Below are 24,566 nucleotides of genomic sequence, written 5' to 3' on the forward strand. Positions count from 1 at the left end.
TGAGACCCTCATTTTAATTTTGCCACTTCCTATATTACTATCTCCATTATAAATGTTTAAAGGGATTAAAAAAAAACAGCCATGCCTTAAGTACATAAAGAAAGTCTACTCAGATGAGCCACCAAATCACCTTGCACATTTTCTAAGGTATACCTGGGGCAAGTTCCCATCGGCAGCACTCAGCAAGTTTTCACAACATGCAGAGGGAAAACATTAGGCAGAAGCGAGGTGTCAGGTGTCCAGCAAACAAGAGGCCAAGCCTTAGTCAACAGAGAATTTCTCACTCTACTGAATGCCAAGACAAAGCACTCATATAGTCCAGCCTACCCTCAACCTGGGGCTCTTCAGTTGTCTTGGACTGCAATGCCCATCAGCCCCAGTCAGGATGGCTAATGGTTGGGGAAGGAAGTCCAGAAAGGGGTGGGGGTGGGAATTAGAATCCAAAACATCTGGTTGGAAAAGGCTGATCGAGTCCATGTGCTAGCAATGGAGTTTTCCCCCAAGCAAATTTGATCAAGCTCCTTCATCCCTTTATGGCCCATGGTGCCTTAGTAAGTAGCCTCTTCCTCGATGTTCTTCCTGCATATAAATTCTCTTCCAACACACCCCTACATTTAATATTGTCCCGTACTACACATATATCTTGCAAAATTAGGAGAGGAAGGAAGGGAGACTGAACCAAGCCAAGCCTTTTAGGCTTACTTCCCTTGATGCAGTCTATATAGCTTTTGCAGAATTAAAAGTTTTTTAAAAGTGGACAGTAGTACCAGACAAGTACAAACACTGGAAATGAGCAATATCCAATATGAATATGACCTAGTTCACACGCTATTTCGGGCCTAGACTGGGAACACAATCCTGGACGCACTTGGATACTTCTATTCCCCCCAGACTTTGACGCATCATAAAAGCTTGTAGCTTATTTCAAAACTGAAGCCAAGTTTCATATTGTCTTACAGGCTTGGCTATCGTTTGGAAAGCCAGGGTGGGGTGGTGGTGGTGGTCAGAATGTCTGAGGCGTGGGAAGCCCCGAGTTGAAATCTCCACTCAACCAAGGACCAGCCACTATCTCTCATTCCCAGCCTACCTCGTAGGGTTGCTGCAAAGATAAACCACCATTGGCCTATCTAGTCCAGTGTCCTGATCTCACAGTGGTTAACCATATGCCTGTGGGAAAGCTTAAAAGCAGGACATAAGCAGAAAAGCACTCTTCCCTCTTGTGGTTACCAGCAGCTAGCATTCAGAAGCATTACTGATGGAGGCAGAGCATAGCCATCACAGCTAGTAGGCTTTTGACAGCCTTATCCTCCATGAATTTGTCCAATCCTCTTTTCAAGCTATCCAGATTGGTGACCATCACTGGCTCCCATGAGAGCATAGCTGTCAACTGTCCCTTATTTGGCAGGAAAGTCCCTTATCCCAGCGCCATGTCCTGCTGCTGTCCCTTATTGATGATGTCCCTTAAATTTCCTGGGTTTCAAAGGAAGCAGCTCCTCTCCCTCCCTCCCTGCCAGCCAGGGAGGAGGGAGGCTCCAACTGTGTTGCTTTACTGTGCTCACCCAATAAGGAGTCTAAGAACGACTGGGGGGAGGAGCTTGCATGCCTTGTGCCGATCAAATCGGCCGCGTTGCCTGGGGACTCGCCTTTGCTCAGCGCTTCCCAGCGGAGAGGTGACGGTGGTTTTCCTTGCTGCATCCCCTTTGCTGGGTTGCTGCGCTGTGGGAACCACCGCTTGAGGCTTCGTTTGGCTGCTGGTTGGCTAAAATCCCTTATTTTGGCTGCTGATCCCTTATTTTCGAAGCTGCTGGTTCCTTATTTTCAAATCTGTAAGTTGACAGCTATGCGTGAGAGCAAGTTCTGTAGTTTAACGATACGCTCCGTGAAGCAGTGCTTTCTTTTATTTGTCCTGAATCCATCCCCCTTGATCATTTTGAACCCTGATCCCTGCCCTAATCTCCTTGGAGGGAAAGGCATCAGGTGTAATAAATACATTCATGCCTTTAAACCACTTCAGTGTTCCTGCTACCGGTGGCTCTTCCTATGACGAAGCCTAAGAAATTAAGAACTCAGCTATAGCTTGAGGGAAGAGAGACACTGCTTCAGTTCCAATAGCTAGAGGCAAAATTTCTGTGGCAGCCAGGAGCAAGGTTTCCAAGCACGCAGGCATTAGCGGGACTACTTTTGTGGGGAAATGGTACTTTTCAGCTCATAGCTTTAGACCTTTGATTGAAAACTACCGGTAACTCCTGGGTCTTTGGTCCTGGGTGAACAAACTGAGCATTAGTGAGCAGCGATACCACGGCCTCTGCATTACTCTAGCATAAGGGGAGGGGGGCCAGCAAGTGAACTGCTGAGAGCCAAAACCAAGACCCTCAACGGATGCCAGCTTTCCCCATCCCAGAGGAGAGTTGAGAGAGGTGGCTTGGGCCCTGGGAGGTGATAGCCTATCTTTCGGAGCAATAGGCTCACCTCCTCCCAAGTGGCTCTCTAAAAAAGGAATTGCCAATCAGACCCTCTGCCCAAAACCCTGGAGAGCCACTGCCAGTCAGAGTAAAAGGTAAAGGACAACTGGATGGTTAAGTCCAGCCAAAGGAGACTATGGGATGTGGTGCTCGTGCTCATCTCGCTTCAGGCCGAGGGAGCCGGCCTTTGTCCACAGACAGCTTTCCGGGTCATGAGGTCAGCAGGACTAAACCGCTTCTGGTGCAACGGGAACACTATGATGAGTGCCAGAGCGCACAAAAATGCCATTTACCTTCCTGCCGCAGCGGTATCTACTTATCTACTTGCACTGGTGTGCTTTCAAGCTGCTAGGTTGGCAGGAGCTGGGGCCGGGCATCGGGAGCTCACTCCGTTGTGGGGATTCAAACGCCGACCTTCCGATCGGCAAGTGGTTTAGACCACAGCGGTACCCGCGTCCTGTCTGCCAGTCAGAGTAGGCAATGTAGGGCTCACAGAACAGGATAACTCATAGGATCATAGAGCTGAAAGGGACCCTGGGGATCATCTACTATCCAACTCCATGCAATACAGGAATATACAGCTGATCCTTATGGGGAATTCAACCTGAAACCTTGGTGTTGTCAGTTCCACACTCTAATCAACTGTGCTATCAAAGCTAGATGTGTGCCATGGCATAAGGAAGTTTCCTAAATTCCTACGAAAAGGGCAGCACTACTACAAGCACAGTTTACCAACACTACTATGGCCCTCTTATTTATTTATCCTTACGTACATACATACATACACACACCACCTTTATCTTCCAAGGAGCTCAAGGAAGTGTACATGGTTCACCTCCTCTCCCTTTCATCCTCACAACAACCCTGTGAGGTAGGATAGGCTAGGACATGGTGACTGGCCCAAGGTCACCCAGTGGGTTGAGTGAGGCTGAGTGGGGGATGCGAACTCTGCTCCCCCAGGTCATAGTCCAACACTCTAACCATTACACCACACTGGCTCTCCTTCCTCACCCTCCTCTGGATACCATAACGTGCCCTCCACACATTTGAACATTTTACTGTATTCAGTAAAAGGGAAGACTGCCGGCCATCAGCAATCAAAAGTGATGCTTGGCCAACATCTAAACCTACCCCTCACCACCTGAAGCCACATGCTTTTTTATACCCAACAACACCAAGCAGGTAAGGCAATAATGGTAGAAACAGCATGTTACAGAATAGTGGTTTAGCCTGTATGTGTTTTAAATCTCTACAGTTTGCAGCACAGGCAGAGGCAAATGGCACACATACTTACGGAAATAACTGAATTCCTCTGGAACTGCAATCGCAGAAAGGCTTGTCATTTTTGTGTAATATTTATCTAACAAAAACCAGCTAGGATCAAGTCTATTATGCGCAAGGTAGGAACAGGATCAGGTCTTCAGACACCCAGTCTGAGAAGGCCACCAGAGAAGGGCAACAGTTGCATGACCCTTTCCCAAACTAAACATTACAGTAAGCCCATAAATTAACTTATGAACTTTCAGCTTTACAAGCTTTTTTTTGCTGGGGTGTGTGTGTATGTGTGTGTGTGTTAAACAATTTTTTTAAAGGGCAGAAAGGGGGTGAATGTCCAGGAAAAAAGAATTTGGCAATCCCACCAGTCATTGCACCCAACGTGTTTCGACTTTATGCGATTCTGACTTTAGGCGCGATCCCCAGAACGTAACCCCCATATAAGTTGTGGGCTTAAAGGTAAAGGGACCCCTGACCATTAGGTCCAGTCATGACCAACTCTGGGGTTGTGGCGCTCATCTTGCTTTATTGGCCGAGGGAGCCGGAGTACAGCTTCCAGGTCATGTGGCCAGCATGACTAAGCCGCTTCTGGTGAACCAGAGAAGCACGGAAACGCCGTTTACCTTCCCGCCGGAGCGGTACCTATTTATCTACTTGCACTTTGACGTGCTTTCGAACTGCTAGGTTGACAAAAGCAGGGACCGAGCAATGGGAGCTCACCCCGTCGTGGGGATTCGAACCGCCGACCTTCTGATCAGCAAGTCCTAGGCTCTGTGATTTAACCCACAGCGCCACCTTGCTTGGGTAGCAATCAGACCTGGGGTGTATACATGTGTTTTAAAATTTAATACTAGGCAAAAAGAAACAGCTTTACATCAAAATCCCAGTACAAGTTTTGTTTTCCCCAGTCGCAAACCTACCTACTCCCACTGCTGCACTGCAATTAACCTGGTGGGGTGGGGAGGTTCCTGTCAACCCCAAGGGAGCATTTTCCCTAAGGCTAAGCAGCCCACCTGGGGCACAATTTTCATCGGGATTTCAGCTGGGGAGAGAGAGACAATGAGCCATGGTCCCAATGAAAATTGGGAGGACTAGTTTCTGTAAGATCAGAATTACATTTGTTCTGGTCTTGGAAAGGGTATAGAGTGGACCGTATTCCTCCTAAACGTTTCTTTTTAAAATGGGAACAGACAAGTCCTTACGCAGGAAAGAGCACTGACTGCTTCCCCCTAAGCCAATTTCGGGGGAGACATGACGGGGGGGGAGGACCCTGTTGCACAAGCAGAAGTCCTTGTGCATTACTTCTTCTGACCGGGTACGTTGGGCGAATGCCACCCATAAACTTCTAAACAGGAAACTTGACACATGCCACATTAGACCACCAGATCATTCAAGTCAGCACTGTCAACACTGACTGTCAATGGTTCTCCAAAGTCTCAGACAGGAGCTTTCCCCCCTCCCCTGAACGAGCATGACCTGGAGACGTCAGGAATTGAACCTAGCACCTTCTGCACGCGAATAACGGCTTACCCACCAAGGGGCAAAATGAGGACTATGGATACCGCTCTACTGTTTATGTGAAACGGCTCTGGAAATTTTCTCTGCACCACAATCAAACTTTTTTTCTTGCATTTTTTTGAATGGCGGCGGATCAAAACTACATGAGGAGCAGAAGAACAGCTCCACTTCTGTGGTGTTTAAGGAAACACCAGGACAGCTGTCTACGAGGACAAACTAGCCTTGGCATATGTACACATATATACACAAACTGATGCCCTAAACTATGAACCTAGGTGTATATTCCTCTACCCTGACCCGGGTCCAATTTTTCCCTCACTAAACTTAGCTGCTGACAAGAACCACAGACAAACTGAAGTGAGATAAAGGATCTGGATGAAGCAAAGTTAGGGAAAGTACCTTAGAAGAGGAAGCAGCTCATGCAATGTCATAGTCATAATGGAAAAGTTAAAAGAGCAGTGTGTTTAGTTAAGGAAAAGAATATATTGCAATTCCTTTAAAAGCTGCAGAAAATAACTGGCCATAACTTTAAAAATTGCTGGCGTCCATTTAGTGCAATCCTTCTTGGGAGAGAGAAAAAACCCTCCAGCAACAGCAACGAAATTCCAGGAATACTGAATCAATGGGCTGCCCAGAAACCATGTAGGTTGTGCAGAAATATATTCAAAATACTTGTTTTTCATTCTCCAAGGATGCCAAATCAAAACTATCAACACCCTAGTTCTGTTTTTCTAGCTGACAATTCTATTTACATAAGTAACTTTTTAAAGAAACCTAACAGGTAAAAAGTAAACAAGGAATCACATTTATTTATTTTTTTAAAGCACACAATTAGATTTACTACTTGTATTTTGCTTTGAAAGGCAAAATTATCCAGAGACACATCAAAAAGCTTTTAAGACAAAAAATGGGAAGAAGAGTAATGCTAAGGATACTGAAATAAGAATATCATCTACCATGCTATACCACAATAAAGGTGCCACTTAAAAGAGAAATATCCATTTTTTATTTTACAGCCTGTACATATACCAAGCAGATATACTGCTTGAACTGAAGGCTAAGTTAGATGTTCTTTCAGGAAATTTTTTTAAAGCCAATCCTCTTTTTAAAAAGAAAAAAGAAAAATGGGGTGCATATTTTCCACTCTTGGACAGGGGCTGTTTCAAGAAAGTCGGGTCGTAATTGCTACAGAAGGAAAAAGCATCTCACTCAGGTTTTTGTTTTTTTTAATTTGGGCAATATATTTTAAGAAGTCACACCTCAACTCTTTTCGGGTTGTTGTTCTTTTAAAGTCTATTTTTAGTCCACAAGAAGCAGAGAAAGCATGTGAAACCAGCAAAAATTAGTATCGATATGTAAAAATATCTGTCAGTGTGGAAAGCCAAGATTAGTCATATCAACAACACTGCTGAGTCCCCATCTCTCATTTTAATACAAACTGCAAGCATCATCCTAAATTTAAGGTTTGAGAAACGGAATTATTTCCAGATAATGTTTCACTTCACAAAATATCTCTTTTTAACTGACATCTCGGTTAAAATATGCGTTCTCCTCCCTCTGTTTTGGCAAGTTACAGACTGTAAGAATGGATAAGTCTATAGTCCTGTAAATATCAATTCATTTCTGTACCTTAAATGATGCTTTAGCAGATTAAGACACAATCTCCACACACTTTTTAGGAGCATCTCACCCAGAGACTGACTTTTCCTAGGCCATTGTCTCCCCCCCCCCCCAAAGAAATATATACCTCCCTCGCCCAATCCCTTCTCAAATACATTCTGACAATACTGAACCAGAAAAAAAGACCTTCATTGCCAGGTCACCTTGTACAACAATTAATGATCTTCTCTGCTATGCTTCCTACAAAAACCTACTGAGCCCCCCCCCTCCCCCAGGCAGAAGGGGCCAGGGAGAGGAGGAGGAAGATCATTGGAACTTGAGCCAAACTGGATGTGGATGCCTATGGCTTAAGACAGTGGTTCCCAATTAGCTAATTACTGAGGACCCCCTATGCGATGATAATAATAATTTTATTATTTATACCCTGCACATCTGGCTGGGTTTTCCAGCCACTCTGGGCAGCTTACAGCATACATAAAACATAGCAAAACACCAAACATTAAAAACTACCCGATACAGAGCTGCCTTCAGATGTCTTCTAAAAGTCATGTAGTTCTTTATCTCCTTGACATCTGAAGGGAGGCTGTTCCACAGGGAAGGGCAGCACTACCGAGAAGGCCCTCTGCCTGGTTCCCTGTAACTTCGCTTCTTGCAGTGAGGGAACCGCTAGAAGGCCCTCAGAGCTGGACCTCAGTGTTCGGGCTGAACGAAGGGGGTGGAGACACTCCTTCAGGTATACTGGGCCAAGGCTGTTTAGGACTTTAAAGGTCAGCACCTACACTTTGAATTGTGCTCAGAAACATATGGAGAGCCAGTGAAGATCCATTAGGACTGGCGTTATATGGTCCTGACAGCCTCTCCTAGTCACCAGTCTTGCTGCTGCATTCTAGATTAATTGTAGTTTCTGAGTCACCTTCAAAGGTAGCCCCACGTAGAGCGCATTGCACTAATCTAAGCGGGAGATAACCAGAGCATGCACCACTTTGGTGAGACACTCTGCAGGCAGAGAAGGTCTCAGCCTGCGTACCAGATGGAGCTGGAGGACAGCTGCTCTGGTCACAAAATTGACCTGCACCTCCATGGACGGTTAGGAGTCCAAAAAGACTCCCAGGCTGTGCCCCTGGTCCTTCAGGGGCACAGTTACCCTGTTCAGGACCAGGGAGCCCCCCCCCCCAAAAAACAGCACTTCTGTCTTGTTGGGATTCAACTTCAATCTGTTAGCCACCTCAGTCCGTTAGCCACCAGCCACCGTTAACCGCCTCCAGACATTCACACAGGACCTTCACTGGTTCCGATTTGAAAGAGAGGTAGAGCTGGGTATCATCCACATATTGGTGAACACTCAGCCCAAACCCCTGTTGATCTCTCCCAGCGGATTCATATGGATGTTGAAAGGCTTGGGGGAGAGGACGGAGCCCTGAGGCACTCCACAAGTGAGAGCCCAGGGGTCTGAACACTCATCCCCCAACACCACTTTCTGGACACGGCCCAGGAGGAAGGAGCGGAACCACTGTATGACAGTGCCCCCAGCTCCCAACCCTTCTAGTCAGTCCAGAAGGATACAATGGTCAATAGTATCAAAAACTGCTGAGAGATTCAGCAGAACTAGGAAACAGCTTTCACCAATGTCCCTAGCCTGCTGGAGATCACTGACCAGCAGGCCCAAGGCTGTTTCAGTCCCATGATGGGGCTCAAATCCTGATTGGAAGGGATGTGTGCACATGTCTATATCTGAGGAGTTTCAATGAGGTATGTTTTATTACAACATGTAGGCTACCGTGAGAATAATTTGACTGAAAGATACGATATAAAATGCATACTTAGGTGGGTTGCACATAGCAGCGGTATAATGCAACGCAACAGAGCAAAGTAAGACAAGGGAAGGAACTTGTTATAATTTTAATCGTTTTATTTTAAAAAAAAACCCATCCCAGCCTGCTCTTGCAAACAAGATTTCAGCGCAACACTCTCCCACTTGATTGCCCAAAACAAGGTTATGCAACTGTCTTCCCATGTTGTGGTGACGGAACAAACAGCTTGTTCTTACATGACTACCTAATCTCTTTTTTCGATGAAAATGTATTCAAATTTCCAACCCCCTCCCGTTATCAAGCAAGACATATCAGAGACACATCTGAGAAACCTGATTTAGCTCTTAGTCCATTGTACACTAGCTTGGGTGTAAACCCTCCATAACTCTTTGGTACTTATTTCAAACCAAACATACCTACAGTTGGTGCGTATATGTATATGTATATGTATATGTATATGTGTATATGCAATAACAATAACAATAATAATAGTCCTTCTTGACAGATAACCCAACTGAAGTTTGCATATACCGTATTTTTCGCTCTATAAGACGCACCAGACCACAAGACGCACCTAGTTTTTGGAGGAGGAAAACAAGAAAAAAAAAATCTGACTCTCAGAAGCCAGAACAGCAAGAGGGATCGCTGCGCGGTGAAAGCAGTAATCCCTCTTGCTGTTCTGGCTTCTGGGATAGCTGCGCAGCCTGCATTCGCTCCATAAGACGCACACACATTTCCCCTTACTTTTTAGGAGAGAAAAAGTGAGTCTTATAGAGCAAAAAATACGGTATATATATAAAATAAAATTATTATTATTATTATGCACAGCTATCAAAGCAGTAAGCAACAGAACACCGCAAAAATAATTATCATAACCGTTAGGTAGAGATGGCCAAACTGCCTTCTGTTGACTGGCAGAATATTATTAACTAAGGGATGAAGAACACAGGAATAAGCACCTTTACACCATGCAAAATGGTGCCACTTGGGTAACAATGAACAATAAAATTATGTCAGGGATTTAAACATAGCTTTTTCCACCAGGTCTGCTGCAAGGAACAGACCTCTCTAAGAACCAAACAAGGTTACAGCAATGAGTCTTGGTTTTCAATTCCTCAGAGCAGAGGATCTACGTAATTTAGAAAGAATCCTTCCCAAAGTAGTGCAGCAGAGCTCTAGTGACTGCTCACCAAGGTACTCTATGCCCCTTCCCCTCAATGCACTAATATCCCTTGATGAGTCCAAAGGCTAGGACTAAGGAGAAGCATCTCTCTTCCTTTTTTTCCAACTGAGATGGTGATGTAGAAGACCTCAAGAGGACTGCTGGAATTTACACCAGGAAAACAACAAGCCGCTCACTTCCTTTTGATGACATATGAACTAGGAAACTAAATGGAGGATCCAGGTTTTACTGCAACACTTTTCACATGTTCAGCTGAACAAATTTTAGGGGATGGGTGGAAGTAGAGAGCAGGATTGTTCCACTTTTTCACCTTATATGCATATTAATATGAAGGTGCAAAAAACTGACTGTGCACATCCACGTGAGTAGCTAGAGTCCACACTGTGGATAAAGCCTGCGAACACAGGATTTCATGCTGTCACCTAGATGCATCCATAGGGTTAGCAGGGAAAGGGGCTGTGAGCGGGCACAAAACTGCCCACCTCCTGTACATGTGAAAGGGACTTCTACAAATAGGGGTTTTTTTTTGGGGGGGGGGAGTATCTTGCTTATAGTGGTACAATTCACCTGCCCCTGTACCATATAGGAAATAATTATACTTTATAGAGGCAGAAGCAACTGGTACAGCAGATGTGAATGAATATTACCAGAAACTCTCTCTTCTTTTGCAAAAAGCAAAACACCTGCCCATATCACAAAACTTCACAGCTCAGCAATCACTAGGACCAGATTTCTTTTTCCTTCTTAGGAATGTAAGCTCAGATCGTTAGGACTCTATATGGACTGCCAAACTCTTTGATCATAGTGAATGAAGATTCCTAAACACACTTACTGAAAACTGCCTCCACTACAGATTCAAAACAGTAACAGTAAAGGAGAAGGAATCTAGAGTTTTAGCCTTAAAGCAACCACACCCACCCACCCCACAAATCTTGAGATAGTGGTGTGTGTCACCATTTGAATGGTACACACAAAGGGATGCTAATCTTTGGGTTTTCAAAACTGCATCCAAATGAAGCTTCTCTGCAAGCACAAATTTTTGTAAAGAAAAGGGTGATCCCAGCATTTGCCTGTATAATGGGATACAGCTAGACTTCCCTGGGGGGTGGGAAGTCGAATACCAAATGCTCAGCAGGCTTTGGAATGTTCTCCTCCCCTTACTAAACCAAAATTCTCCATCATTTAGCAGGAGGCACTTCCCAGAAGCTTAAATACTGGATGAAATACCATGGAAGAGGAGAGGAGAGAAATAAACCAGGGCAAGGAGAATGCCCTCTTCTGCAGGGAGGTTCACAGAAGCCAAGAGGAGAAGTCATAGGAAGGACAGTTGGTAGGAAGGAGGAGGAGGAGAGAGACAAGAAAAGGCACCAGAAAATTTATGGCTGGCAGCCTCTGCCTCATAGGCTCAGAAGGGAACTCCCATCAGTAAGGCAAAGGATGGGAACAACTGTCCTCACGGTGAACTTTGTTCCCGTTTCCTATAAACACACACAAAGCCACATGGTCTGCAGCCAACACCTTGCTACCCAAAGGCCCCCAAAGGGCAAATACTTTAGCCAGCTCCATGCCTTCCAAAAAGACAAAGGCTGCAACAAAAGATGTTCATGGTCCCCTTAATCGGCAACAGCACTAGTGGGCACTTCCATAATTACAGCAGACCTGCATAATGCATTTGAAGCGTCACAGGCCTTTACCCTGAAAGCCGAGGATCTGCCACATCAGTAACTCTGTTGCTAGGGCAACTGCTTACTTTCCATATCAACTGCAAACTCGTTGCTACGGAGACGTATATACAAGAAAAATTCCTCTCCATAGCCAAGGACCAGATGGTAAGGGAAGCCAGGAAGAGTCATGGGCTAAAGGGATTGTACTAAATGGGACACATACTAGGGCATTCAAATCTATGCACTAAGAAACAGGGTGAAATCTGAGCAATTGAATATGTAGGTCTAGCAATAAGGAGAGATATAAAAGGGGGGAAGGAGAAAAAAACCTCCCATGTTATGCTCATGGTGGTACCATTAAGATTTAGTGCTTGTATATAACTAGCTGACATGTGTTAACAAGAAGGTTTGTAATGGTACTAATGCTCCCCTCTCCCCCAGCCTTCATTCTGCACACACTCACACAACATTTACTTTATTAAAAATAGGTTCATTTTGTTGTTGTTAAATCACTTTATCACTTTCCATGTCTGATTTTTTTATAAATCTAAATAAAAGTTTAGCATGTATCTTGTTGGAGAAGAATATTGGAATAGAAGACTCTCTGCAACCATCATAGTGAAGTCTGGAAGGTTGGAAATAAGCACGCAACGTATAAATGGATTACACGGAAAACAGATCAACACACATACACAATTACTCCACAGAAGAAAGTGTACTGATCAAGCCAGGAGTGGGGGAAGAGATGAACCACAGCACTAAAGAAAGGCTCTGGTATTTAAGAAGTCATACCGAGTGCCCAATGTTTGCTAACTATCACCCTGTTTCACAACCAGTCAAAAGACTGTTTATATGCAATGCTGTTCTTAATACCACACATTTAGTTCCTTGAAAGCTCCTCTGAAAACAATGGGATTTATAAATAAATGTAAGACAATACACATCAGAAGACTTTGCTCTTTCAGATGTCTGGACAAAAACATGGCTGTTACCCAAGGTTTTTAATTAATTGTTCTCTTGGCTTTATTATTTTATCTGAAGTTACCTCCATGACTTATTTTCTTTCATTGCAATATTTGGATGCTATTTTTGAAATTTTCATATGCTTTTATGTGCTGTATGGCCTGAAGATACTGCACATATTTGGGCTGTTGCCTTTTAGGAGATACACCCAAACCACAGAGTGCACTGACACAGGGCAAAAATATCTCAGCCGCCTCAAATGGGGCCATATTGTTTTGCTCTGTTTTCCACAGTTTCAGAAAGCAGTGCCGCCACTGAGAAGGCCCTGTTCTATCAATCTAACCTCCCTTACGGATGCAACTCTGAACAGAATCTTGCATTCTGATGGGCTCATACAGAGAGGAGGCCTCTCTTTGGTACACAGGTCACAATTCCAGAACAGAGTCATCATTTTCAAATAGTAGAGAGACAAATGCCCCAACTGTGAATCGGTAATTAACTACTGCACAAAACTTGCATTTGGAACAAGTTCATCTTCTGAGGTTACAGTCCTGCCCTCTTTCCCACCAACCCAGCAGGATCTGGGAGTTCGGCGACCGACCTTAATGTTCTTGACCGAGCACAAACAAAAAGCTGCCTCCCATATTTCCAGCAATTGTCTTCTCTGCCACCCATCAGGTCGGTGTTTGTTAGCATTTCAGCGCTCTTCCCCCAGCATCAAGCTAAGAAAGATCTGAAGCTGTACAACAAGTAATTCAAAAACCATGCACATTTTTTTTTAAAAAGCACCCATGCTTCATCCCAGCTTACTTTAAACTTTAAAAAAAAAATGGAGGGGAGGAGAAAAAATGGGAGTTAAAAGAAAGAAGATGGGTGTGAATGCAGAAATAATACTGAACATGCAGATAACAAGTGGGACCGAAAACACACCAACAGTTTGCAGTGTTCAGGGTTCCAGCCAGTGAGTCATGACCTTTCATGGGATTCTCCATTCCATTGCTGCCTCATTCCCCCAGTTTCCCCATGGCAGTCAGCTAAAGGCCACAGGGCATGCTTAGTCCTTATTGGACAGATGTGGTTCCCTCTTAAAAGTTGTTTTGTACACGTACAACCTTTGGGTTTCCCTCAAGCTTGCTGATACCTCCTTCTTGTGCATAGATGGTGCTATAAATTAGTTCACGGTTAGTACATGGGATGCTGAATTGTCAGTAGGCAAAGCCTGACAGCATTTCTCATCTGTTCTTGGGTATATTAGAAGAGATTGTCTAGCTGCAAATCTCATTCAGCAGGCAAGTCATTAAATGGTAATCTGTGGCAATGAATTATACCAATGTAGCTACACTTACAAAATAGAGGCAGCATAAATTCAAACTGAATACTGCAGAAAGATGAACAAGTCGTCTCAACTGCAAAATATAGGGGTGGAGAGGGAGACACTATTTTCTTTCGGTCTACTGGTGTCTTCGAAGTGTACAAGTGGATTTCTTGAATCACCATGTTTCACTTATGTGGTTATACGCTGTTAACTAGGAATACCACATTATACTACTTTAACAGCCACGGTTTACAGTAATTGTGAAATCAGTTGAAAACAATGAGAAACATTTTAAAATAATAATATACTCTTTTGCTTCATATTTGTTGCACACAACAAAGGAGCATGCAGCCTTCGAACAACTAGATGCTTGAACAACTGACAGAATGCCGCTGGGTGCTTTGCACGCCTTATCTCTCTCATGAGTGCCTGTGAAAACCCATCCAACACATGTCTACATCCACACTGTAATTATATCATTGAGGTGTGCCACCTGATGTAATACATCACGCAAAATACAGTACTTTGCTTGGAAAATGTTAATGCCACCCTCCAGCAATGGGGCTGAGCTAAGAGGAGGGCTCCTTCCTCTGCCTGACTGCTCATTCACCTGCATACAGTTCTTGCTCAACCATGTCTTCCAGGCTAGTGTTTTAAGGTGGCTTTAAATGTATAAAAGATTTTTTTTTGGGGGGGAAGGGTTGAGCAGAGATGCCTGCAGCCCTTCCTGCCTTCCAGATCCTGTAGCGCAGCCTTTCTCAACCTGTGGGTCCCCAGATGTTGTTGAACTACAACTCCCACCAGCCCTAGCTAGCAAGGCCAGAGCTCAGGGAAGATGGGAGTTGTAGTCCAACACCATCTGGGGACCCACAGGTTGAGAACCGCTGCTGTAGTGCATGGGTAGGCAAACTAAGGCCTGGGGGCTGGATCTGGCCCAATCGCCTTCTAAATCCGGCCCCCGGATGGTCTGGGAATCAGCATGTTTTTACATGAGTAGAATGTGTCCTTTTATTTAAAATGCATCTCTGGGTTTTTCATAGGGCATAGGAATTCGTTCATTTTTCTCTCCAAAATGTAGTCCAGCCCCCCACAAGGTCTGAGGGACAGTGGACTAGCCCCCTGCTGAAAAAGTTTGCTGACCCCTGTTGTAGAGGCTGCATTATTTGTGTTAGGAAGAAGACAGCACCTGAAATCCCTTCATAGAGCATGATGTCCAGTGAAAGGCAAAAAGCAAAAAACTGAACTTCACGAATAAACCATTTATTTTAGGCCGGGAAGGGGCTGAGAGAAGCAAACACAATTAACCAGTGCCCATAACTCTCAGAGCTGACAAGAACTGTAAAAGGCTATTTTGCATCCACTGCAGCCTCTCAAAAGATTTCAGAAATATGTCATCTCCTAAGCTCTTTTCTTATACGTTCCCCTTTTATTTATTTAGCAAGTATTGAAGATTACAGACGTCAAGCTCGTCAGCTTGTGGACAATAGTGAAGGTGACACTGCCTGTTAAGGGGAAACAGTCTGAAGTGAAGCACAGAAAGTCTTCGTTTTGGATCCTCCTCACGTGACGGCAGCCATGTCACATGGCACCAGAAGCAGAGCTCGAAAGGGGCAGGCCCCAGGTGGGCAGTGGAAGGGATGGACTCAAAGAGCGGCTCGGCAGGAGAGGCGGCGGGGTGACAGGGGTTGGGCCGCCCGCGCTCCCTCCTCCTGGCTGTTCGTTCCCGTGTTTTCTGGAGGAGGAAGGTTCAAAGCATGGAGAATGATGAACTTCCGCCAGAGGATGGGATGGATTGGTGTGGGATTATACTTAACAGCAAGTGCGGCCGCATTTTACTATGTCTTTGAAATCAATGAGACTTACAACAGACTAGCACTGGAGCACATCCAGCAACCTCCTGAAAAACTGAGAGAAGAAACCACCTGGACGCACTCCTTAAAAACACGGCTGCTGTCCGTACCCTTTTGGCTGTGGACTATTATCTTCTTGATCCCTTATTTGCAAATGTTTCTGTTCCTTTATTCCTATACAAGAGCTGATCCCCAAATGGTGGGCTACTGTATTGTTCCTATTTGCCTGGCTGTCATTTGCCAACGTCACCAAACATTTGTGAAGGCCTCCAACCAAATTAGCAGACTGCAACTGACTGACACTTAAACCCATCTGCGTTTCCTGATGAACGATTTAGATAACCTGAAGGATCTTGGCTGTATCAGTTGAATATACAAACGGAATGTGAAATTCTTTTTCTCCACGTTAACTACTGAATAGAGCATCAACCTTTTTTGAATAAGTTGACTTTGAGTATGGTTGCATTCCATTTGTTGGAATGACTGAGCTTTCTTTGAGACTAGGGGATGACATTCTTCATATTTGCCTTATAATGCAGAATTTCTACACTCCTGAAGTTTTTGTGGAGAAAACCTACTTGAAACCTTATTTCACTGTGCACGCCCCCCTTTTACCTTCAAGCTTCCCTCAGGAGGAGGATCAGTGGATGATTTACAGCCCCGAGTGCAAATACATATAGAGGAACTGCCGGGTAAACAGACAACTTCTAAACAATGATCAATCCTAAACAAGCATTTGCTTTCCATTTAAAGTTAGTTGTGTACTCATTGCTTCTATTGTGGAAGAGGAGTCCACGTGCGTAATAAAGACACGAAGAATCACAACCACACAGTGGAGCGCTCACAAAAAATGCAAAGTTTAAACTGAATTAGATTATTTTTGGAACTGCTGAAACTACAGAGAAGTCGAAGCAAAGGGGATGGGGAAGCAGACACAAGATCGTCCAGAAGACTAGAAAGATCATGACCATTATGCCTAAGACAATTGTGGCTACTTTTTTGTCTTCTGGACATGTTGGGTAAGAGAGCAGGCTCTTAACTAGCGGAGTGGGGAGAATCAGACATTTTAGAGCTGATTAATAAGTGTGTCTTAAGGAACACACTTGCAGTAAGTTAGGAAATGAGATCATCACAAGCATAGTGTGTGTGTGTGTGTACACACACACCCCAAAACAAAAACGACAGCAGCTTTGATGTTAAGATACCTGGAGTAAAATGTCCACTTTCCATTTAATAGATATTTTTCCGTGCTAAAAGCAGATATATAGCAACAATGGAAAAACTCTACTATTGTGTGTGCCTGTGTTTAATAAAAAGAAAAACACTAGTAAAAAAAAAAAACACCCTCTACCAATTGAAACTGGACAAGATGCAATATGCATGCAACTTCTATTTAGACACAGTGCTGTGTAGCATCTTCTGTTTCTCTGCAATGTACACTTCAGTATTAAGTAAGGGGTATCAAGAGCATACAGTGAAAACCAATCTCACCCAACAAACAACTCTGCCTGCTATTTATAGCAACTCTGGGCCACTTAAGATATAGGAAATGCAAATAAGGTCAGCATGTCATCTTTTACTGGGCCAGTTTAGTAGGATATGCAGACTTTTAAACATAAAACTTCGTCATGCATATAATTGTATCTTTCCGTTCCTGTCCCATCAAGTCACCATCTACACACGAGCAGTAACAAATAAAAGTCCTCATCAGAGAACTAAAAAATTTCACACAATTAGTACATATATCCAAAGAGATCACTGCAACCCATTTATTGGGGATGGGGGGGACACTTTATACAGTCATAGCTCATGTTGTGAACGCTGAGGGTTATGTCTTTTCAGGTTGCGTCCCGTGGCGACCCAGAGGTACTGGAAAGGGTTACTTCCGGGTTTCGCCGCTCACGCATGTGTAGACGTGCAAAATGACATCACGCGCATGCGCGGAAGAGGCGAATCGCTCCAGAACGGATCCCATTCGCAACCACTGTTTTCACTTCTTTTCTCCAAGTGAACTCAAGGCAACTTACAAAACACAACCTCACAATAAAATAGAAGCCATATTTCAAACCACACAGCATAAAATCACAACCAGGAAAGGGGACAGCATTCAAGTAATGACTAGAGAAACATTCAGTCAAGCCTCTTCATAAACAGCCACATTAAATTTAACCAGCAATCTAAAACCATCCTGGTGTCAGGAGCAACCCAAGCACTGTATTGCTCTCAGACTAAAGAGGATTTAATTCCTTTAAAATAAAATAAAAAGGCTACAGTATTCTTTAAAAAAAAAAAAAGCCTAGTTAAAAATGTCATCTAAAATGAATCCAAACATGTTAAAGCAAAACCAATACATACTTCTTTAAACTGAATAGTCTCAAATACATTATGTTAGGACTGTAAGAATGAACTTAGAATATCTGCCTATTCAGCTTATCCATTACAAATATGGTACAAAATATAATGAGCCATACTTTAAAAATAAATTAATCAATGGGCTTGATAATAGTGATAAGGAACTGGCAAATCTTCCAGTGCCTCACTTTGATCCTGTACCCAACTAAGCCTATGGGGGTAATCTTATGCTGACTAACTAGCTGAGCTCTGCAATTTGCTCTGTTTTCAAATTATGAATATGCATTACTAGCACATATTACCTGTACCTACCAGCAGTTGCTTCCTGGAAAAATTCTAGATCATGGGTCTACAAGTAAACGCCTTTCTCATTATTAATTTGAGTGTGCCAAGACAGAAATGCAATCAGAAAAAGTTTTTAAAAACACGACTAATGGCAACTGTCCTCCTGCACTCCTCATGTGGAAGATCCCAACCTGGCACATTCCAGGTGTTGGGTCTACAATTCCCATCATCCCCAAGCATACTGTTTGGTAATCCAAAACATCTTGAGGGCATCAGGTTGGCAAAGGCTGAGCTGGAGCATAACAGAGCCTCTTTCCCCCTCCCCCTGAGGTATGTACACAAAGGTGAGTGTGCTGGCACAGAGTCAGCCTATTTTTTTAAGCATCTTCTAACCTCCGCCCTCTGCTCAGTCAAAATGTCTTCTTTGCCCCATAAGCCAGGGGTAGTCAATATAGTGTCATCCAAATGTTGCTGAACTCCCATCAGCGCCAACCAGCATGACCACAGTCATATGAAGTAAGTTAGGTAAAGGGACCCCTGACCATTAGGTCCAGTCGTGGCCGACTCTGGGGTTGCCTCGCTCATCTCGCTTTATTGGCCGAGGGAGCCGGCGTACAGTTTCCGGGTTATGTGGCCAGCATGACTAAGCCGCTTCTGGTGAACCAGAGCAGCACATGGAAACGCCGTTTACCTTCCCACCGGAGCGGTACCTATTTATTTACTTGCCCTTTGAGGTGTTTTTGAACTGCTAGGTTGGCAGGAGCAGGGACCGAGCAACGGGACTTCGAACCGTCGACCTTCTGATCAACGGTCCTAGGCTCTGTGGTTTAACCCACAGCGCCACCCGTGTCCCAATATGAAGTGAGTTACGATCCCATTAATATCTGGACGACACCAGGCTGGCTACCCCTGCCCTGGGAGGTAGGATCCTGCCCTCTGCCAGTGTTAGAAACACAGATATACAAGCTAGGGGGCGAATGGCACATTAAACCTGGGTTACGTTTGGCACAACAGATGTCTATTTAACAGGGGGTTGGACCACATGACTCTTGGGGTCCCTTCCAATTCTACGATCTCAACTACATTGCTTGACTGTAGTTTGCTCTGACAACAATTCACTTGTCCCAATACGGGAGGAGAAACACACACAGTGGAAACGGAAATGGAATTATCTATGGAATGAGAGGCTTTTAAACTGCGGTCGCCCACCAGGTGCCCAGAAATCTCCATGTAGTCATACCTGGACCCATGCCAGTAGCAAAATGCACCTAGCGCCTGGCTAATTTCTAACACTGCTAATTTCTAACACTGGCCTCTGAATGTGTGTGTATAATTTCAAACTAATATCCTTCTGCAGCTAGGCATAAAATTAAATTAACAATCATCCAATAATCTTTCAACTGTTTGAGAAAATGTTTTTGTTTTTTTAAAGAAACAGCGTGTTGTTGTTGTTGTTTAGTCGTGTTCGACTCTTCGTGACCCCATGGACCAGAGCACGCCAGGCACTCCTGTCTTCATGATCCCCTTCATGGATCACTGCCTTGCCATGGCAAAGGGGCTTGAATAACTCAGAGAAGCTATGAGCTATGTTGTGCAGGGCCACCCAAGATGGACAGGTCATAGTGGAGAGCTTTGACCAAACATGATCCACCTGGAGCAGGAACCAGGAAACCACTCCAGTATCCCTGCCAAGAAAACTCCATGGACAAAAACAACAGAGAGCGTACCCTTCTTCTAAAGGCTCTGCCCAGTTAGAAATCAATAATCAAAAATGGTTTCAGCCAACCACAGCTATCTATGCCCAGATCTATCTATGCAGATCGTGGTTTAAAGCTAATCTTTTTTCTTCATGTTGTAAACCACGACTGAATCACCTTGATTTTTTTTTAAAAAACCAACAATCAGAACCCACCCTCCTCTTATCTGCATCCTGATGCAACTCCTAAAAGACCTTTATCAGCTCTTTTCACCAAGCACCTACCAAGAGCTGGGGGGATGTTAATGTTAAATAAAAGAAGGTTGTAGCATCTGGGACTTTTAGTTTAGGGGAAAGGCAAGTAAGAGGTGACACGATAAAAGTTGGTGGCATGGAAAAAGTGGGTAGAGAGAAGTTTGTCTCCCTCTCTCCTAACCCTAGAACTAGTGGACATCCAATGAAGATGAATGCTGGAAGATTTGGAACAAATAAAAGAAAGGACTTCTTCACACAGTTAAATTATAGAACTCGCTCCCAGGGGAAGCAGTGATGGCCACCAATCTAGAATACTTTAAAAGACGATTAGACAAATTCATGGAGGAGATGGCTACTGATGGCTGCTGCTAGCCAGAAGGACTATGCTCTGCCTCTACAGCTGGAGGCAGCGATGCTTCTAAATACTAGATGCGGGGAACCCCAGGACGGGAGACTACTTCTGTGCTGGAAGCTTGTTGCAGATTTCCCACAGGAATCTGGTCGGCCGCTTTGAGAACAGGATACTGAACTAGATGGGCCATTGGCCTGAGCCAGCAGGCTCTTCTCATGTTCTGATGATGTGTGAATGCTTGGTGCCAAGGAAGGTGTAGAAGAGAAAAGACCACTGCAGAATAAAACTACTGTATGCAGAGTTCAACTTCCTTCTGTCCTTCCACAGCTAAACAACACATACCATTTATAATCAAGGTTTTCTGGGACTATCCTCTTAACTGAAGGTTAAAAGAACACATATCTGTTGCATGCTTTTATATTCAAGCGAATATCAGGACTAGCCGATGTGGTACCTGCCAGATTTTGCAGGCTACAACTCTCCTTCGTTCTCCGCCATCTTGGCTAATAGCTAGGGATGATGAGAGTTGTAATCCAAAATATCTGGAGGGCAATACATCAATGACCCCTGCCACAAAACCAGGATTTGTACTTGCACCACTCATTTTTCCTGGCACACATACATAGGCCAGTTGACTGGAATGCTGAACAGTAGCACCTTCACCAACACCAAATAATAGAAACTGAAGTAATACAGTGGTACCACTGGTTACATACTTAATTCGTTCCGGAGGTCCGTTCTTAACCTGAAACTGTTCTTAACCTGAAGCACCACTTTAGCTCATTGGGGCCTCCCACTGCTGCCCCACCACTGCTGCGCAATTTCTGTTCTCATCCTGAAGCAAAGTTCTTAATCCGAGGTACTATTTCTGGGTTAGCGGAGTCTGTAACTTGAAGCATCTGTAACCTGAAGTGTATGTAACCCGAGGTATCACTGTACAACAATCACTTCAGGCCTGCAGAGATAGCTGGTACCATTTCTCTCTTTTGGCAATTGGGAGAGGGTGAGGAAGCATACCCAATGTCCACTATGCCATTTCTACTTTCTAGCATTTTGAAGAAAGGATGGGAAAGTTTACGCCTGGCCAAATAATTAAGGAAAATGATGTTGTTTTTTATTCTTTTGAGTGTTCTTGACCATTTTAATCACCAGGAGAGTCCGAATAACCATACTCTTACCTGCCACTTACTTTGCTTACGTAACAAATAAAGTTCCTAAATTTCATCAGCTTTGATTTAAATGAAGCCTCCTTACTGCACACAGGCAAATCTTGCCTCAGCAGCTGTTTGCAAGATGCATCCTCCCACTGAAATGAGGACATGCTTCTAACACGGCTACATAAGCAACTAGCATTCTGCAATCAAGCTACCTCAACCCCTTCACCTTTCAAATTATACAAAGGAAAGAGCCACACAACAGAAATGTGCTCATAGGATTTTGCTGTTGGGACCTGTCTGTCTCGAGAGACAATGGGAAGCACTTCTGGGGGTGAAATCAAACTGCTGCGTCAGCAGCACTGAAGTGATCTCCCCAGGGTGAAAGCCTGGGCAGTGTGCATGGAGGTCCAGGGTTGCCCAGATTACAAGATCCCCTTCTTGGCCTCACTGATGTGGTCCAAAGGAAAGCAGAGCAACCCATTTGGCACCAGCTTGGCTGCAGGAGTTGCCAAAAGAAGGCATACTAAGCATCATCCAACCTGATTAGAGACAGCATTCTGGAATTCTTGGGATAGTGATTTTTATTTTATTTTATTATTTTTTTGTACTTAAATATAAGAGTCTCAGAAGAAGCCACAAGACGTTACCAGGTCATTACAATGGTCCAAAGAAAGGTCTTTAGTCATACGATATAGCTCAGCTGCTAAAACTATAGGGACGGACCAGGGCCCTATGGCAGAGTGCATGTTGCTCATGCAGAAAGTCCAACATTCAATTCCTGGCATCTCCAGTTAAAAGGCTCAGGTAGCAAGTTATGAAAGAAGACCTCTTCCTGAGATTCTGGAGAGGTGCTGCCTTCATCCTTGGCCATGCTACCTGAGGCTGATGGACAAATCGTCTGACCTAGCGCAAGGCAGATTCCTAAGTAAAGCAAAGGGATATGTGATCCCAAGCAAGCACACAGCTCAAGCTCCCTGCAATATCGCTAGCAAAGAAGTTGAGTATGTGAAATACTTTCTCCTTGAAGATACCAGAACTTCACCTCATCCCACCTCATGTCTCAACTCAAGCACAGAAAAGAACAGGCCAAGCCTTTATTCTGCAATCGAAATTTCCCCCCAGACACACTGGTCTGTGTGGATGTACGTACAAGAGTATTTGTGGCTTCATCTCTCCTGAGCCTAAGCACCACTAAAAGCCCCATGTAACAGAAGGCAACAAGCATAGTAAACCAACAGTTTATAACAAGAACAAAAGTGGATGCAAGGTCACCCAGGAACCTTTACATTTGATTCTAGGAATAAGGAAGGAACTGCAAACATTTTCAAGGTTTACTCCAATTATCAGAGATGCAACCTGTCTAGGAAAGATTCGCCCCCTCAAAAAAATGTTTATAGAAGTAACTAAGCGAAGAACAATGTTCAACCCAACCTCTGCGGTTTCCATGCATCTAGTACTCCTAGCGGTGCAGCAATAAAACTGCTGGCACATTTGCATAGCTAAGCAGTGTCTGGTCAAGTATGGTTTCAAATTGGATGGGAACCACATTCCTGCACTGAAGGAGGTTAAAATAAATGAGCCTTGGGGTCCCTTCCAATTCTACAATTCTAGGATTCTAGTATAGCAGGAAACCATCACCCAAGCACAGTATTTCATGTTATTCATGGAGAGACAAGATGGGAGGTTTTTTCTTAAAGCCATGTACAACATGCATTTATACAAGCAGCACTTTCTTACAGCTGTCTAGACAAAGATTTGAATGCTGTTAAAAATGAACTATTCAAGAGCAAATACTGGCTCTTGGAATGCAATGAACTAAAAATGGGAGGATGGGAAGAATAGACACAGGACTGTTTGTTGCATTTTAAACATGGATGGGAGGAGGCTTTTGCTTTCTGCTTGACAGCAGTTTGCTGTGTTGTCTGATGCGAGAAGATGTGGTGAACACAAAGTCTTGTGCAAACCATGGTTTCTGAAACTGTTTTGTTGCAATTCCAGGTCCAGACAACTAGGCAGACTGTGGTTTACTGGAGCTGAGGGTGAAGCTGTCTGGTATCAACCTCCTGGCCACATGAGAAAGAGAGAACAGTGTGCAGTCCCAGGACTGACTTTGGCTCGTGCACATTGCACTGAACCATGTGCAAATGATGTGCAAACACAGGCAGTGAGTGAGCTAGGAAGTTTATGAATTGTCAAGGATTCATTCCCATCTTAAAGGCTCTTTAAGTCATTCAGCTGTCAGATCCTCAAAAAAAAAAAATCACAAACTTGAATGCTACACTTAGGCAGCAATCCTATACCAATTCACCTAGAATAAAGTCCCACTGAACTCAATAAGGTTTACTTCTGAGTAGATGGAAGCTCTCAACTCAGATTGATTGAGACAACTCGTTCTAGACCTGTCTTTTCCCAAACTGACACCCTCCAGATATTTTGGACTACAACTCCCATCAGCCCCAGGCAGCACATTGTCTCCAAATCTGAAGAAGGCATGTTCTGTATGGTTTTAGTCATTTCAGGAGGGTCAGGGGTTCACTCTGTCCAAGGGCCATCAGCTCCTGTTCCAGCTGGACTCTCTGCCTCCCCACCAGCTGCCCTGGGGGTATGACCCCAATGACTTTTAAAAATGCTTTTTACTGCTGGCTTGCAAAGCATCCTGGACCGATTTGCATCCCAAAAGCCTGCCCTGTATTCTGTTAACTATAAGTTTTAAGAAGTTTGTCCTGAGCAGGACCCAGTAGTTGAAGAGTGAGATGGGAAGAGTGAGAGCAACTAGGCGGGGGCGGGAAATACACTGAGAATATGACT

General features: G+C 44.2%; 2 protein-coding genes across 14 annotated transcripts in view; one reads left to right on the forward strand and one right to left on the reverse strand.

Moving 5' to 3' along the window:
- FOXN3 (forkhead box N3) overlaps nucleotides 1-24,566 on the reverse strand; it is a 197,172-nt gene that overhangs the window by 121,039 nt on the left and 51,567 nt on the right. The window lies entirely within an intron of this gene.
- LOC310677396 (lysosomal enzyme trafficking factor-like) overlaps nucleotides 1-24,566 on the forward strand; it is a 74,516-nt gene that overhangs the window by 12,986 nt on the left and 36,964 nt on the right. For 2 of the 5 annotated variants that reach the window (XM_083440296.1, XM_083440297.1), the window contains exon 2: nucleotides 15,250-16,796. The exons of 1 other annotated variant lie outside the window; for it this stretch is intronic. In XM_083440296.1, the coding sequence (XP_083296422.1) occupies nucleotides 15,387-15,968 (582 nt within the window). In that variant the 5' untranslated portion in view covers nucleotides 15,250-15,386 and the 3' untranslated portion in view covers nucleotides 15,969-16,796. Of the gene's footprint in view, nucleotides 1-11,660; nucleotides 11,699-13,065; nucleotides 13,175-15,249; nucleotides 16,797-24,566 lie in introns of those variants that run through there. 2 more of the 5 variants (XM_083440298.1, XM_083440299.1) reach the window with 2 other exon arrangements.

The sequence above is a fragment of the Podarcis tiliguerta genome (assembly GCF_965153285.1).
Source record: "Podarcis tiliguerta genome assembly, chromosome: 1".
NCBI classification, from domain to species: domain Eukaryota; kingdom Metazoa; phylum Chordata; class Lepidosauria; order Squamata; family Lacertidae; genus Podarcis; species Podarcis tiliguerta.